This window comes from Cetorhinus maximus, chromosome 1 (assembly GCF_964194155.1).
Source record: "Cetorhinus maximus chromosome 1, sCetMax3.hap1.1, whole genome shotgun sequence".
Classification (NCBI taxonomy): Eukaryota; Metazoa; Chordata; class Chondrichthyes; order Lamniformes; family Cetorhinidae; genus Cetorhinus; species Cetorhinus maximus.
The window spans coordinates 243164363-243180950 of record NC_135879.1 but is presented as its reverse complement, the minus strand read 5'-3'; the positions used below and the strand labels follow the sequence as shown (position 1 = coordinate 243180950).

General features: G+C 49.7%; 1 protein-coding gene across 1 annotated transcript in view; it reads left to right on the top strand.

The window, feature by feature from the left end:
• Positions 1 to 2437: 2437 nt before the first annotated feature.
• The window catches only part of dysf (dysferlin, limb girdle muscular dystrophy 2B (autosomal recessive)), a 322715-nt gene continuing 308564 nt past the window's right edge, over positions 2438 to 16588 (top strand). The window contains exons 1-3 of the mRNA XM_078555028.1: positions 2438 to 2656; positions 10824 to 10879; positions 12927 to 13018. Coding sequence (XP_078411154.1) covers positions 2563 to 2656; positions 10824 to 10879; positions 12927 to 13018 — 242 coding nt within the window. The 5' untranslated portion in view covers positions 2438 to 2562. The remainder of the gene's footprint in view (positions 2657 to 10823; positions 10880 to 12926; positions 13019 to 16588) is intronic.

The following is a 16588-nucleotide window of genomic DNA, read 5'->3' as shown; positions in this document are numbered from 1 at the left end:
CTCAGCTTCTGACCTCATTACAGCCTTGGTCCAAAAATGGACAAAAGAGCTGAACACCCGAGGTGAGGTGAGAGTGACTGCCCTTGACATCAAGGTAGCATTTGACCGAGTGTGGCATCAAGGAGCCCTAACAAAACTGGAATCAATGGGAATCAGGGGGAAAACTCTCCACTGGTTGGAGTTACATCTAGAATGAAAGAAGGTGGTTGTGCCATCTCCGTTCTCGGACATCACTGCAGGAGTTCCTCAGGGTAGTGTCCTCGGCCCAACCATCTTCAGCTGCTTCATCAATGACCTTCCTTCCATCATAAGATCAGAAGTGGGGATGTTCACTGATGATTGCACAATGTTCAGTATCATTTATGACTCCTCAGATACTGAAGCAGTCCATGTCCAAATACAGCAAATCCTGGGCAATATCCAGGCTTGGACTGACAAGTGGCAAGTAACATTCATGCCAAACAGGTGTCAGGCAATGACTATGACCAACAAGAGGGAATCCAACCATCGCCCTTTGATGTCCAATGGCTTAACATCGCTGAATCCCCCACTATCAACATCCTGGGGGTTACTATTAACCTGAAACTGAACTGGACTAGCCATATAAACACTATGGTGGCAAGAGCGAGTCAGAGGCTAAGAATTGCATGATGAGTAACTCACCTCCTGATTCCCCAAAGCCTTTCAACCATCTACAAGGCACAAGTCAGGAGTGTGATGGAATATTCTCCACTTGCCTGGATGAGTGCAGCTCCCACAACACTCCAGAAGCTCGTCACCATCAAGAGCAAAGCAGCCCACTTGATTGGCACCACGTCCACAAACATTCACTCCCTCCACCACGGACACACAGTAGCAGCAGTGTGTACCATCTACAAGATGCACTGCAGGAACTCACCAAGGCTCCTTCGACTGCACCTTCCAAACCTACAACCACTACCATCTAGAAGGACAAGGGCAGCAGATAGATGGGAACATCACCACCTGGAAGTTCCCCTCCAAGCCACTCACCATCCTGACTTGGAAATATATTGCTGTTCCTTCACTGTTGCTGAAATCCTGGAACTCTCTCCCTAACAGCACTGTGGGTGTACCTACACCATATGGACTACAGCGGTTCAAGTTGGTGGCTCACCACCACCTCTTCAAGGGCAATTAGGGATTGACAATAAATGCTGGCCTAGCCAGCGATGCCCACATCCCACAAATGAATAAAATAAAAATACAGGCCCAACCTGTTCAACATTTCTTCATAAGATAAGCCCCTCATCCCAGGAATGAGTTGAGTGAACCTTCTCCGAACTGCTTCTGAAGGAATTGTAACAGTTTCCAATAAGGAGACCAAAACTGTACACAGTATTCCAGATGTGGTCTCATTGATGTTCTGTACAGCTGCAGTAAAACTTCCCTACTTTTATATTCCATTCCCCTTGTAATAAACACCAACATTCCATTTGCCCTCCCAATCACTTGCTATCCCTGCACCATGGCTTCTTGTGATTCATGTACCAGGACACCCAGATCCCTCTGTACCACTGAGTTCTCCAGCCTCTCTCCATTTGAATAATATGCTACTTTTCTATTCTTCCTGCCAAACTGGCCAAGTTCGCATTTTCTCACGTTATACTCCATCTGCTAAATTTTTTGCCTACTCATGTAACTCATCTCTATCCCTTTGCAGACTGTCTGTCTCCTCTTGACAACTTCCTTTCCTACCTATCTTGGCGTCATCAGCAAATTTAGCTACTGTACATTCAGTCCCTTCGTCAATGTCATTGATATAGATAGTAAAAAGTTGAGGCCCCAGCACTGATCCCTGTGGCAGCCCACTCAGTACAGCCTACCAACCCGAAAAGTTCCATTCATCCCCACTCTCTGCTTCCTGTTAGCTAACCAATGCTTGTGCATGAAAACATCTTCTCCCCTACACCATGTAATCTTATTTTGTGTGGTAACCTTGGATGCGACTCCTTATCAAATGCCTTCTGGAGATCCAAGTACACCACATCTACAGGTTCCACTTAAGCCGCCTTGCTTGTTCATTCCTCAGAAAGCCCTAATAAATTAGTTAAACATGATTTCCCTTTCACAAAGCCGTGCTGACTCTGCCTGATCAAATTATGATTTTCTCGGTACCCTGCTATAACCTCCTTAATAACGGATTCTGGCAATCTCCCTATGACAGATGTTAGGATCTAAATGAGTTTGTGGGGCAGGTTGGAAGGGTCTGTTCCTATGCTACTTGGTGGATAAGTACATAAAGAGGAGGGAAAGAGAGGGAAGCTGGTCAGAATGAGTATGAAACAAGAATCAGGAACCTCAAGGGTTAAGTGGAAGTATTTTAAGTTTTTCCCTGTAAAATTTGGGAGGAGCCAAGATTGCTATTTCCCTCTGGGGGAAAAAAAAGCCATTAACGGCAACTCAATCCCCTGCGAGAGCCTCGGTTAGGAAACTTTCATTCTATTTCTCTCCTTGGATGTCAGACAGTGCGTGTGAGCGAATTTTTTAAAAGCTTTTTGGATCTTGTTTCGTTCACGGAAAGCATCCCAGTCAAGTTGAAGCATGCTGCGATGCCTTGTACATTCAGCCAGGAACCTTCCCAATGTGGAAAAAAGAGACAGACAGAGTGACCCAGTCGTGACTCTAAGCTTTAAAGGTAAGGAAACCGAATCTTAGCAGGAGAACAGGCTTCAGGAATGGTTATTGGGAGCAGGAGTGAGTGTCGGGTGTAGGATTGATCAGTATGTTTTTATTTTGACATCCCCACCCCCTGATTCTAGAAAGGCAAGCATCTGCTGCGAAAAGACTTGGTGATGTGACTGTAGAATGATGCAGTTGAACTGAGGCCATTTGGCCCATCATGCCTGGTCCAGCTCGCTGAAACAGCTATCCAATTTAGCACCTCTCCCCCTCTTCTTTTTCTGCGGACCTGAAAAGTTTTTGCCTTTAAACTTTTTTTTTAAAAAAAAGAATGAATCACTGTTCTGTTTCTGAATCGTGATTTGGGCTTCTGTATCAGGTGAATGAAATGGTAATTCAACGAAGCTTTGCTGCTATCTATTCGAGATTATTTTTAAAAAAAAAACAAGTGTTGTACAGTGATTCCAGCCAGTTTTCACTGTTTTCAGGGCTTCTTTAAAGTGTTGCGACTCTCGCTCTGTCTGGGGAAACGTCTGTTAGTTCAGGTCGCCTGATCGAGCTGCCTGGGATTTCTCCTTTACCTCCTGAATAGGTTCACCTCTTCCTGTGGATGCCTGTAAGGGGCTGGCTTGCTCTGAAGGAAGGTGGGGGGTGTGGGGGTGGTAGGAGGTGTGAAGGCAGCCTTCGTTCCCTCGGTTGTTCACCGGGGATGCAGGAAGTGGAGGAGGAGGAGGGACAAAAATCCCACTGAAGCTGCCCTGTGAAACTTTGCGTCCATATATAGAAGCCTGCTCCTGACACCTCCACTTAAAGTAGACAGGCCCTTGAAAATCAAATCCAACGAAAGCACTGAACTTTTACAGAGAAAGGGGTGCTAAACATTTTAGCAATCTTGCTTTGTAGTTTGATGTTGTTCTGGAAGGGGGCAGGGAGCCTCTGATGCTCCTGTTTATGATCAGGACCCTGTCCTGCTGAAATTGCACCCTTCACCTCTCTTCCATTTAAGCTTCTCCCCCCCTTCTCTCCCGAGGTCTCAGTTAAATAGCAGGCAGACCGAAGCAATTGTCTTCTGTCCCCGCCACATCCTTAACTACTGCCTCCCACCCCTCTCTCACTTGTCTGAGACTGACCCAGAACGAAGAAACAGCAAAAACTGGGAAATAAGAATACTGGCCCGAACTGGTCTTGTATACCTTAAAACGGAACACCAGTAAAAACTGGGGGAAAAGAATTCTGGTCCAAACTGTTTCTTCCTTCCGGGGAGCCGGGCTCTTCATGACTTTGGTGTCTTATCTGATCCCGTATCCTCTCCATTACTCAGCCCGTCTACTTTCACTGACTGTCGCCCGACTCTGCCCTGCCTCAGCTCATCTGCTGCTGAAGTCCTCATCCATGCTTCTGTCACCTCTAGGTTTCATTAACCCGGACCAAATCCTGTTTACCCCTCACCCGGAGCCAGTCAGCTACATTGATTGTGGGGTCGCTTGTCTCTGTCTGTCGCAATGCTGCTTCTGCTGTAATGGGATCAGGAGCAGAGTGGCCTGGGTGGAACCCAACTAAGCATCAGTGAACAGGTTATTGCTCTGTAAGTGCCACTTGATGGCACTGTCGATGACATCTCTCTTCATTTTACTGATGATCGAGATTAGACTGATGGGGCAGTAATTGGCTGGGTTGGATTTGTCCTGCTTTTTGTGCACAGGACGTACCTGGGCAATTTTCCACATTGCCGGGTAGATGCCAGTGTTGTAGCTGTACTGGAACAGTTTAGGTAGGGGCACGGCAAGTTCAGGAGTACTATTGCCGGAATATTGTCAGGGCCCATAGCCTTTGCAGTATCCAGTGCCTTCAGCCGTTTCTTGATATCACGTGGAGTGAATCGAATTGGCTAAAGACTGGCATCTGTGATGTTGGGGACCTCCGGAGGAGGCTGAGATGGATCATCCACTCGGCACTTCTGGCTGAAGATGGCTGCAAATGCTTTAGCCTTATCTTTTGCACTGAATTTCTGGGCTGTCCCGTCATTGAGGATGGGGACGTTTGTGGATGGATCTTTGTCTCCACAAGGCCTGTGTGATGGTCACTCCAACCAGCACTGTCATGCTAAGATGGACAGATGCATCTGCAGCAGGCAGCTTGGTGAAGATGAGGTCAAGTATGTTTTTCCCTCTTACTGGTTCCCTCACCACCTGCCGCAGACCCAGTCCAGCAGCTATGTCCTTTAGGACTCGGCCAGCTCGGTCAGTAGTGGTGCAAGTGAGCCACTCATGGTGATGAACATTGAAGTCCCCCACCCAGAGTACATTCTGCGCCCTTGCCACCCTCAGTGCTTCCTGCAAGTGGTGTCCAATATGGAAGAGAACTCATTCATCAGCCGAGGGAGGGCGGTACGTGGTAAGCAACCGGAGGTTTCCTTGCCCCTGTTTGACCTGTTGCCATGAGGCTTCATGGGATCCAGAGCCGATGTGGAGGACTCCCAGGACAACTCCCTCCCGACTGTATCCCACTGTGCCACCACACCTGCTGGGTCTGTCCTGCCTATTTAGAGCCAGGCCTTTCAGGAGTGAAGTTAGGAAACGCCCCTGCATATAAATGGTGGTAGAAGTTTGGAACCCTCTTCTGGAAAGGCAGTTGATGCTACAGCAATTGTCAGTATTGAATCTGAGATTGAAAGATTGCTGTTGATGGATTAAGGGATATGGGGCAAAAGTGAGTAGATGGAGTTATGTCACAGGTGAGCTGAATTTTCATTAACTGATGGAACAGCCTGGAGGGTTACATGGCCTGCTCCTGTTCCTGTGCTCCCATGTATCAGGTAAGAAATGTAAGTAGGCCATACAGATCATTGAGACTGCTCCTCTATCCAGTAAGATCATGGCTGACCTTCTATGTTAACTCCACTTTCCTGCCCTACCCATGTTCCCCTCGGTGCCCAAATACCTACCAATTTCATTCTGGAATATACTTAATGACTGTGTGTCTCTCTGGGGTAGATAGTTCCAAAGATTTATCTGAGTGAAGAAATTTCACCTCATCTCAGTCCTAAGCGGCTGGCCCCTTATCCTGAGACTGTGACGCTGTATTTTCCAGCCAAGAGAAACAGTTTCTCAGCACCAACCCTGCCAAGTCCTCAAAGAATTTTATACATTTCAATGAGACCATTTTTCATTCTGAGTATGGAATCACAAAGCAGCGACAGTGCATCAGGAGGCCATTTAGTCTGTTGTGTCTATGCTGGCTCTTGGCAAGAGCAAATATAGGCCCAGTTCTACTCCATTTCCCCTTCATTTTCCTCTCATCGCAGGGATCAATCTAGTTAAGACTTCTTTACCTGAAGTTAACCCCTGCTTCATATAGCAGAGTGCTTTAGTCGCAACAAGTTACACAGCTGGGAATGGGCGATAGTGGTCACGAACACAGCTGGGAATGGGGATAGTGGTCAGGAACACAGCTGGGAATGGGGATAGTGGTCAGGAACACAACTGGGAATGGGGGATAGTGGTCAGGAACACAGCTGGGAATGGGGGATAGTGGTCAGGAACACGGCTGGGAATGGGGGATAGTGGTCAGGAACACGGCTGGGAATGGGGGATAGTGGTCAGGAACACAGCTGGGAATAGGGGATAGTGGTCAGGAACACAGCTGGGAATGGGGGATAGTGGTCAGGAACACGGCTGGGAATGGGGGATAGTGGTCAGGAACACAGCTGGGAATGGGGGATAGTGGTCAGGAACACGGCTGGGAATGGGGGATAGTGGTCAGGAACACAGCTGGGAATGGTAGATAGTGGTCAGGAACACAGCTGGGAATGGGTGATGGTGGTCAGGAACACAGCTGGGAATGGGGGATAGTGGGCAGGAACACAGTTGGGAATGGGGGATAGTGGTCAGGAACACAGCTGGGAATGGGGGATAGTGGTCAGGAACACAACTGGGAATGGGGGATAGTGGTCAGGAACACAGCTGGGAATGGGGGATAGCAGTCAGAAACACAGCTGGGAATGGGGGATAGTGGACAGGAACACAGCTGGGAATGGGGAATAGTGGACAGGAACACAGCTGGGAATGGGGGATAGTGGACAGGAACACAGCTGGGAATGGGGGAATAGTGGTCAGGAACACAGCTGGGAATGGGGGATAGTGGTCATGAACACAGCTGGGAATGGGGGATAGTGGTCAGGAACACAGCTGGGAATGGGGAATAGTGGTCAGGAACTCAGCTGGGAATGGGAGATAGTGGTCATGAACACAGCTGGGAATGGGAGATAGTGGTCAGGAACACGGCTGGGAATGGGGGATAGTGGTCAGGAACACGGCTGGGAATGGGGGTTAGTGGTCAGGAACACGGCTGGGAATGGGGAATGGTCGTCAGGAACATGGCTGGGAATGGGGAATAGTGGTCAGGAACACGGCTGGGAATGGGGATAGTGGTCAGGAACACAGCTGGGAATGGGGGATAGTGGTCAGGAACACAGCTGGGAATGGGGGATAGTGGACAGGAACACAGCTGGGAATGGCGGATAGTCGTCAGGAACACAGCTGAGAATGGGGGATAGTGGTCAGGAACACAGCTGGGAATGGGGTATAGTTGTCAGGAACACAGCTGGGAATGGGGGTTAGTGGTCAGGAACACGGCTGGGAATGGGGGATAGTGGTCAGGAACACGGCTGGGAATGGGGGTTAGTGGTCAAGAACACGGCTGGGAATGGGGAATGGTTGTCAGGAACATGGCTGGGAATGGGGAATAGTGGTCAGGAACACAGCTGGGAATGGGGATAGTGGTCAGGAACACAGCTGGGAATGGGGGATAGTGGACAGGAACACAGCTGGGAATGGGGGATAGTGGACAGGAACACAGCTGGGAATGGCGGATAGTCGTCAGGAACACAGCTGAGAATGGGGGATAGTGGTCAGGAACACAGCTGGGAATGGGGTATAGTTGTCAGGAACACAGCTGGGAATGGGGGTTAGTGGTCAGGAACACGGCTGGGAATGGGGAATAGTGGTCAGGAACATGGCTGGGAATGGGGAATAGTGGTCAGGAACACGGCTGGGAATGGGGATAGTGGTCAGGAACACAGCTGGGAATGGGGGATAGTGGTCAGGAACACAGCTGGGAATGGGGGATAGTGGACAGGAACACAGCTGGGAATGGGGGATAGTGGTCAGGAACACAGCTGGGAATGGGGGATAGTGGTCAGGAACACAGCTGGGAATGGGGGATAGTGGTCAGGGACACAGCTGGGAATGGGGTATAGTTGCCAGGAACACAGCTGGGAATGGGGGATAGTGGTCAGGAACACAGCTGGGAATGGGGGATAGTGGTCAGGAACACGGCTGGGAATGGGGGATAGTGGTCAGGAACACGGCTGGGAATGGGGGTTAGTGGTCAGGAACACGGCTGGGAATGGGGAATGGTCGTCAGGAACACAGCTGGGAATGGGGGATAGTGGTCAGGAACACAGCTGGGAATGGGGGATAGTGGTCAGGAACACAGCTGGGAATGGGGGATAGTGGTCAGGAACACAGCTGGGAATGGGGGATAGTGGACAGGAACACAGCTGGAATGGGGGAATAGTGGTCAGGAACACAGCTGGGAATGGGGGATAGTGGTCAGGAACACAGCTGGGAATGGGGGATAGTGGTCATGAACACAGCTGGGAATGGGGGATAGTGGTCAGGAACACAGCTGGGAATGGGTGATAGTGGTCAGGAACACAGCTGGGAATGGGGTTTAGTGGTCAGGAACACAGTTGGGAATGGGGATAGTGGTCAGGAACACAGCTGGGAATGGGGGATAGTGGTCAGGAACACAGTTGGGAATGGGGGATAGTGGTCAGGAACAGAGCTGCGAATGGGGGATAGTGGTCAGGAACACGGCTGGGAATGGGGGATAGTGGTCAGGAACACGGCTGGGAATGGGGGATAGTGGTCAGGAACACAGCTGGGAATGGGGGATAGTGGTCAGGAACACAGCTGGGAATGGGGTATAGTGGTCAGGAACACAGTTGGGAATGGGGGATAGTGGACAGGAACACAGTTGGGAATGGGGGATAGTGGACAGGAACACAGCTGGGAATGGGGGATAGTGGTCAGGAGCACAGCTGGGAATGGGGGATAGTGGTCAGGAGCACAGCTGGGAATGGGGGATAGTGGTCAGGAACACAGCTGGGATTGGAGTATAGTGGTCAGGAACACAGCTGGGAATGGGGGATAGTGGTCAGGAACACAGCTGGGAATGGGGGATAGTGGTCAGGAATACAGCTGGGAATGGGGGATAGCGGTCAGGGACACAGCTGGGTATGGGGGATAGCGGTCAGGGACACAGCTGGGAATGGGGGATAGTGGTCAGGAGCACAGCTGGGAATGTGGGATAGTGGTCAGGGACACAGCTGGGAATGGGGGATAGTGGTCAGGGACACAGCTGGGAATGGGGGATAGTGGTCAGGAACACAGCTGGGAATGGGGGATAGTGGTCAGGAACACGGCTGGGAATGGGGAATACTGGACAGGAACACAGCTGGGAATGGGGGATAGTGGTCAGGAACACAGCTGGGAATGGGGGATAGTGGTCAGGAATCTTGGAAAAGTGTCTCACGTTTTCTCTTCTTGCCTCTTGATTTTTGTGTTTTCCTTAACTGGCCACTCGTCTCACTGTTATTTGAGGGAACAAGCTATGAATAGCTTGGCACCTGCACTTGTCGACCGAAAACTGGCAACACTCGGCAGTATTTAATTGACAGTGAAGCATTTTAGGATCCCCCAAGGGTGTGTTCAAGTTATTCTCCTGCGTCAGGTTTAAAATAAAAGTTGATATAGGGGTGAAGGGTGCAGAGGAGATACGAGAGCAGGATGGATAAACGTGGAGGCAATTAGAATGGGAGGTGACTTGTGAGGAGCATAGAGACCTAAATGGACTAAGTGGGTTGAATGACCTGTTTCAGTTCTGTACATGCTGTGTAATAAATTGTAGAATGACACAACACCAAAGACCCTTCATGCCCGTGCTGACTCTTTGAAAGAGCTCTCTAATTAATCCCACTCCTCGATCCCCATAGCCCTGCAAACCTCTCCTTTTCAATTATTTATCCAATTCCTTTTTGAAAGTTCCTATTGAATCAGCTTCCACCTCCCTTTCAGCCAATGCATTCCAAATAGTTCAAACAATTCTGCTCATCTCCCTTCTGGTTCTTTCGCCAATTATCTTAAAGCTGTATCCTCTGGTTACCAACCCTTCTGCCACTGGAAAGAGTTTCCCCTTATTCACTCGATCAAAATCCCTCATGATTTTGAACAGCTCTATTAAATCTCCCCTTAACCGGTTTCTTTCAAAGAGGAACAGACCAATTTCCTCATTTTCTCTATGTAACTGAAGCCTCTGACTCTGGACTAGATAATGCACAATGAGGTTTGACTGAGAGCCCAGACATTCATTACTCTTGTTGAAACAGCTGCACCCCGGGGAAAACATTGCTCGAATGACAGCCCTGGCTCTTTGATCTATTCTGATTTACACAAGATAGGGCGGTTTAAAGTGCTTGCAATTTCTGCTATTGAGACTTTAAAAGGTCTGGATGATTGACACTTTTATTGGGCTGTAGTGAAAGGAGCTTTTTTGAATAAGTGGAAAGTTATGAATGAATGACTTTTCAAAAGCTCTTTTCACATATCCTGTTGTCACTAAATGGTTCGTTGGTTCTGTATAGAGTACATAGTGGGTAAATGGGCATGTGAGTACCATAGTCTGCCACTGGGGTTGTGAGAGGCCACAGAGGCATGGGTAGCTGTGGGGTATGAAGTGGCGTGGTTGTGGCAAGGGGAGTATGTGGGGGGTGAGTGGGTGTGACGGGTCAGGGTTAGAGGGCTGTTGTTCTTTGTTTTGCTGTCATTATAATGAATTCCCGCAGCACCAAGGTGGGTCTTATAAACGGCTCGGCTCATCACCCAGCAGCCCCCCCGTGGCTGCCTCTGAACTCTTTCTGGGGGGCGTTGGGCCCAGTTCCTGTTTGCACCCGTGCCCTCGGAAGGAAAATCCCATCTCTGCAGGAACCTTCTCCCGAGGCGGGCCGGCCCAGCCGGGAAATTCCCCAGCTCCTGCTATCCGCTTCCTCGGAGGTGAAAATCCATCTCCTTCCTCTTCCCTCCCTGTGCGGCAGCTGACGGACTCTTGGCTTTTCATTTCAGGTGTAAAGAAGAAGACCAAAGTGATCAAGAACAATTTGAACCCTGTCTGGAATGAGGTGAGAAACTTGTAAATATTCAACTCACTCGTGAGCTTATTGATGACGTTGAGCGGGCCATAGTCATAGAATCCTCGAATGATATCGGGCAGAAGGAGATCCATTAGCCTGTTGTGTCAATGCTCGTTCCCACCCCACTGCTATTGAATGGGCTCCCTCCAGCCCTTCAGGCAGTGTATTCCATATCACAGAAACTCACTGCATTAAAAATAATCCTGCTTGTTTGCCCATGGGGGTTTTTGCCAATTATCTTGAGAAACACATTTTAAGATAACTGCATTTTAAAAGCATTAGGCTCTGATTTTTTTTTTCTTATTCTCTCATGGGGTGTGGATGTGCCAGTGACCGGCAAGGCCAGATTTGTTACCCATTCCTAATTGCCCTTGAACTGAGTGTCTTGCTAGGCCATCGCAGAGGGCAGTTAAGAGTCGACCACATTGCTGTGGGTCTGGAGTCACATGTAGGTCAGACCAAGTGGGGACAGCAGATTTCATTCCCAAAGGGGCATTAGTGAACTAAATGGGTTGATGATAGATTCATGGTCGCCACTATCTTTCAATTCCAGACCAACAAGGAAATTAGCTTAGAGAGCTGGCCCTTAGTATCAGAGGATAAAAATTGGGAAGACAAGCGCCTCTGCCTTCAAAGGAAGTGCATAATAGGACGCTTTATAAGACCTATCCATCTTAGCCTTGAATAAACTCAACATTATTTGCTCACGGGATGTGGGCATTGCCGGCTAGGCCAGTACTTATTGCCAGTCCCTAATTGCCCTTGAGAAGGTGGTGGTGAGCCGCCTTATAGACTCATAGACATTTACAGCACAGAAGGAGGCCATTCGGCCCATCATGTCCGTGCCAGTCAACAAAGACCTGACTACACTAATCACCTGGACGGGAACTTCCAGCTGGTGGTGTTCCCATGTACCTGCTGCACTTGTCCTTTTAGTTGGATAGCAGCAGATCGCAGGTTTGGAAGGTGCTGTTGAAAGAGGCTTGGTGAGTTGCTGCAGTGCATCATGTAGATGGTACACACCCCGGCTACTGTGCGTCGGTGGTGGAGGGAGTGAACGTTGAAGGTGGTGGATGGGGTGCCAATCCTGCGGGCTTCTGTTGATCTGGAGATGGTTATGCTGCCATTGTGCCAAGTCCTGGTCCTCCAGCGTTGCTAATCTGTCACTGCTCCAGTATTGCTGAAAAAAGAGACATTTCATCTTGCACTCATCAGGACATTCTGCAAACATACCAATAAAGGGCAAAACAACAATTTATACTTGTGCAATTTATTTATAAATTGTTGTTTTCCCCTTATACTGGTATTCTTATGAAGTGCCCTGATGAGTGCAAGACAAAAAGCCTCAACATGTCTCTTTTTTTCAGCAATACTCAAGTTCGGTACTACCAAACGACTATCTGTCACTACTCCTTTGGATACTGACGGAACTGCAGTATCAATCCCCCAGGAGTTGACTACATGGGGATCTTGCCACCGTCAGCAATTCAGGTGTCGACTGTGGTTAGGGTACCCCTGCCTCTATGTCCTAACCCAGAGCCATCAGCACATAATCCAGGCTGACACTCCCAGTGCAGTACTGAGGGAGCGATACTTTGTCTGAGGTGCTGACCTTTGGGAAAAGACATTAAACTGAGTCACTGTCTACCCTCTCATGTAGGCATAAAAGATCCCGTTGCTGCTATTGGGAAGAAGAATAGGCCGACCAGTGTTCTGACCAGTATTAATTTGTCAATCAACATCACTAAAACAAATTATCCGACAGTTGTTAGCCTGGCTGTTTGTCGGGTTCTGCAATTTAGATGTCACATTTCCAACATTACAACAGTTGACTGCACTTTAAAAGTTCTTCCTTGGCTGTGAAGAGCTTTGGGATCCCCTGAGATTGTGAAAGGCGCTATAGGAATGCAGGCCCTTTCATTGTTTCGTGCTAGTTCTTGGCCACGTCGAGCCCTCCCGTGGCGCCTCTGTTTGGGATTCTGGCTGTAACCGCGTGTGACCCCCGGTGCTAACCTCTGCTGATCCTTGCACACAGGGCTTTGAGTGGGATTTGAAAGGAACGCCGCTGGATGCGAGCTCCGAGATCCACATTGTCGTCAAGGACCATGAAACCATGGGCAGGAACAGGTAGGGTGTCCACGCGGGCAACCCCGTGACTGTCGAAACCCGTCTCGGGCTGTCGAAGGTCGGCAGGGGATTTCCGGTCCCGTCGTGAAGGGGGTCTCACCGCCGGAGATTCAGCCGCCCGGCCAAAGGGCTCTGTTGTCTTTCGGCGGGGTTGGAGGATCCTGGTCGGCGGCGATGGGGGAGGGGGGGAGGGAGTGGGGGGGGGGTGGTGGGGTGTAAAATCCTGCCCTTTATGTATTAGTTTGCATGCAATGTGCCACGGAGAATTTTTGTAATTCAGTCTTGGGATGTGGGTATCGCTGGCGAGACCCGCATTCATTGTCCGTCACCAGGTTCCCCTTGGGAAGGTGGTGGTGGACCTTCAGCTTGAAGGTGTTGCAGCCCACCTGGTGTATGTACACACGCAGTGTTTTAGGGAGGGGGGATTTCCAGGATGTTGACCCAGTGATGGTGAAGGAACAGCTATATATTTCCAAGTCAGGTTGGTGTGTGACTTGGAGGGGGACTTGCGGGTCTTGGCGTTTCCATCCACTTGCTCCGCTGGCGCATTTCCGATGTTACAACAGCGACTACCCTTCAAAAGTACTTCATTGGTGGTAAAGCGTTTTGGGATGTCAGTAATGAAAGGCGTGGTAGGAATGGAAAACTTTCTTTTTCTGTTTCCATATAAAATGTGATAGAATTGACAGCAAAGAAATAGGCCACTGGGGGCTAGTGAGTCTGTGCTGGTGTTTATAGATCATACAAATCTCCTCCCATTCCATCTTCTCAATCTTTCAGCATATTTTTCTAATCCCTCTTCACTCCTGTGCTCATCTAGCTGCCTTTGGAAAGTATTGAAGCCACTTGTCTCCACTGCTTCCTCTGGTAGCCCATAGATTCTATGAAAGGCTGTGCCGAGTCGATCGATTGGCTTTCCTCATCTCTGTATTGTATTTGTATTCTTCAATTATGGTGAAGAAAGAAGGAAAAGGACCGTAGAGTAGAACAGCACAGAAGGAGGCCGTTTGGCCCATCAAGCCTGCTGTGCCTCTTTTGAAGTGCGATTAGTCAGCATCCTCCGGAGGTCCCCAGCATCTCAGATCCCAGTCTTCAGCCAATTCGATTCACTCCACGTGATATCAAGAAACGGCTGAAGGCACTGGATACTGCAAAGGCTGTGGGCCCTGACAATATTCCAGCAATAGTACTGAAAACTCGTGCTCCAGAACTTGCCGCACCCCTAGCCAAGCTTTTCCAGTACAGCTACAACACTACCTGGCATCTACCTGGCAATGCGGGTGTACCTACACCACATGGACTGCAGCGGTTCAAGAAGGCAGCTCACCACCACCTTCTCAAGGGCAATTAAGCATAGGCAATAAATGCTGGCCTAACCAGCGCCCTGTAAATGAATTAAAAAAAACCCACTCTTTTCTAATATCTCTGCAATATTGTCTCCTTAGGAAGTTATCCAATTCCCTTTTGAAATAGACTATTAAACCTGTTTCCAATGCCCTATCATGCAGTGCATTCCAAATGCTAACCACTTGTGTAAAAAGGTTTTTCATCATGTTGGTTCTGGCTGTTTTGCCAAACTATGCCCTCTGGTTATCGACCCATCAGCCATGAGAAGCAATTCATCCAGCTATCCGAACCCGAACCTATCTTTACTCTACCTGAACCTTTTGTGATTTTGAACACCTCTACCAAATCTTCTCTTAGTTTTCTCTGCTCTAAGGACAAGAAGCCTATCCTATCCAGTCTACACATGCGACATTAATCCACCCCATCATTGGAAAGACCTTGTGCCTTTTCTTACCAGGAAGAGAGGCTGTGCTTGATATTAGACGTAAAGATTGTGCTGGCTTTGGCAGTACTGTTTGAAATGTAGAATGCTAAGATAGAGATGCTTCAAGACACAACATGCTGAAGCTGCTGAGAATCTGTACAAGTTCAGACTGACTGAGAACTGAATACAAATTGCATAGTTTGCCACTGATTAAGACTCCTCAGCTGTGTTTGTTGGGTTTTTAGCTGCAGGAGGCTGATTCACTAATATAATTGATGCGCTTTTATCACAGGTCCTTAATACAGTGAAACCACATTAAAGAGTCTAAGACTGAGAAACGTACCACACGCACTCTCATTCTCAAACTTACCCTAACAATAGGTAAACTGTAAGCGATGTGGACACCTCCACTCAGATCATATTGCAATAAAGTCTGTCTCGAAAGTGCCTTCTCCACCACACTTTCCAAGCTCATCCAATCTATTTCTGCATAACCCCCTCAGTATAACATGTCCTCAACTTAAAACCACCTCTAGTTTATTTGATCTATTAAGATCCAAAATATACAGAAAGGTAATTACAGACGGAATATGCCATACACAAGAGGTGTTTATGCTGGAGTGTGTTATCGAGAAGGGGGTTATTAAATTGGGAGTGTTTGATGGGGGTGGGGACAGTGTAGAGGAAGCTTTACTCTGGGTGGAATTGTCCTGTCCTGTTGTCATAGCAGGTGGGGTGGGGGTGGGTGGGGGAGAATTCGGAGTGGGCGGCAGAAATCGGTTTCACGCCAGCGTGAAATCACAACGGGGTCATCCGATGGTGTCCGTCATGGCGGAACGCAAAATCCCGCTGGAGGTCGGCGTGAACCCGATTTGCTTCCCGTTAACGGGATGGAAAGTAAGGCCCAACTGGAATCGACCCCCACTCAACCCCCCCACTCAACCCCCCCACTCAAACCCCCCCACTCAAAGCCCCCCACTCAAACCCCCCCACTCAAACCCCCCCACTCAACCCCCCCCACTCAAACCCCCCCACTCAACCCCCCCCACTCAAACCCCCCCACTCAAACCCCCCCACTCAAAGCCCCCCACTCAAAGCCCCCCACTCAAACCCCCCCACTCAACCCCCCCCACTCAACCCCCCCCACTCAACCCCCCCCACTCAACCCCCCCCACTCAACCCCCCCACTCAACCCCCCCCACTCAACCCCCCCACTCAACCCCCCCCACTCAACCCCCCCCACTCAACCCCCCCCACTCAACCCCCCCACTCAACCCCCCCCACTCAACCCCCCCCACTCAACCCCCCCCACTCAACCCCCCCCACTCAACCCCCCCACGCCCGATTTACCCACATCCGGACAAGTGTGACATGGAGAAATCGGGATTCACCTTTCGGGCCTTGCTCAGATCGCGGACATGCGAGGAGAAGAGAGTGCTGGAGCCCTCTGGCCACTGGACCCTGGGGGGTGGGGAACACATGTATCACAGGCTGGGTGGATCCTCATGCTCATGGCTCCGCCGCGTAGCAGCTCTCGGAAGGCAGGAGGTCTCCGTTGATGCTTCGGGCCTGCTTCGGGACATCACGGACTTGGCCATGGGCTGCTATGGGTGATTGGAAAAGGGCGGAGCAGAGGATGGTCTAAGAGTGAGTGGGAGAGGAAGGTGTAGCAGCGGAGCGAGGTTGTCAGAGGGGGCCAAAGTTGTCGGGTGGTGCGGGGGGGGTGGTGAGGTTAGGTCTCGGGGAGGCGTGGGGTTGTGGGGTTGTGTCCAAGGGCAGGTGGGAGTTCAGAGAGGGGA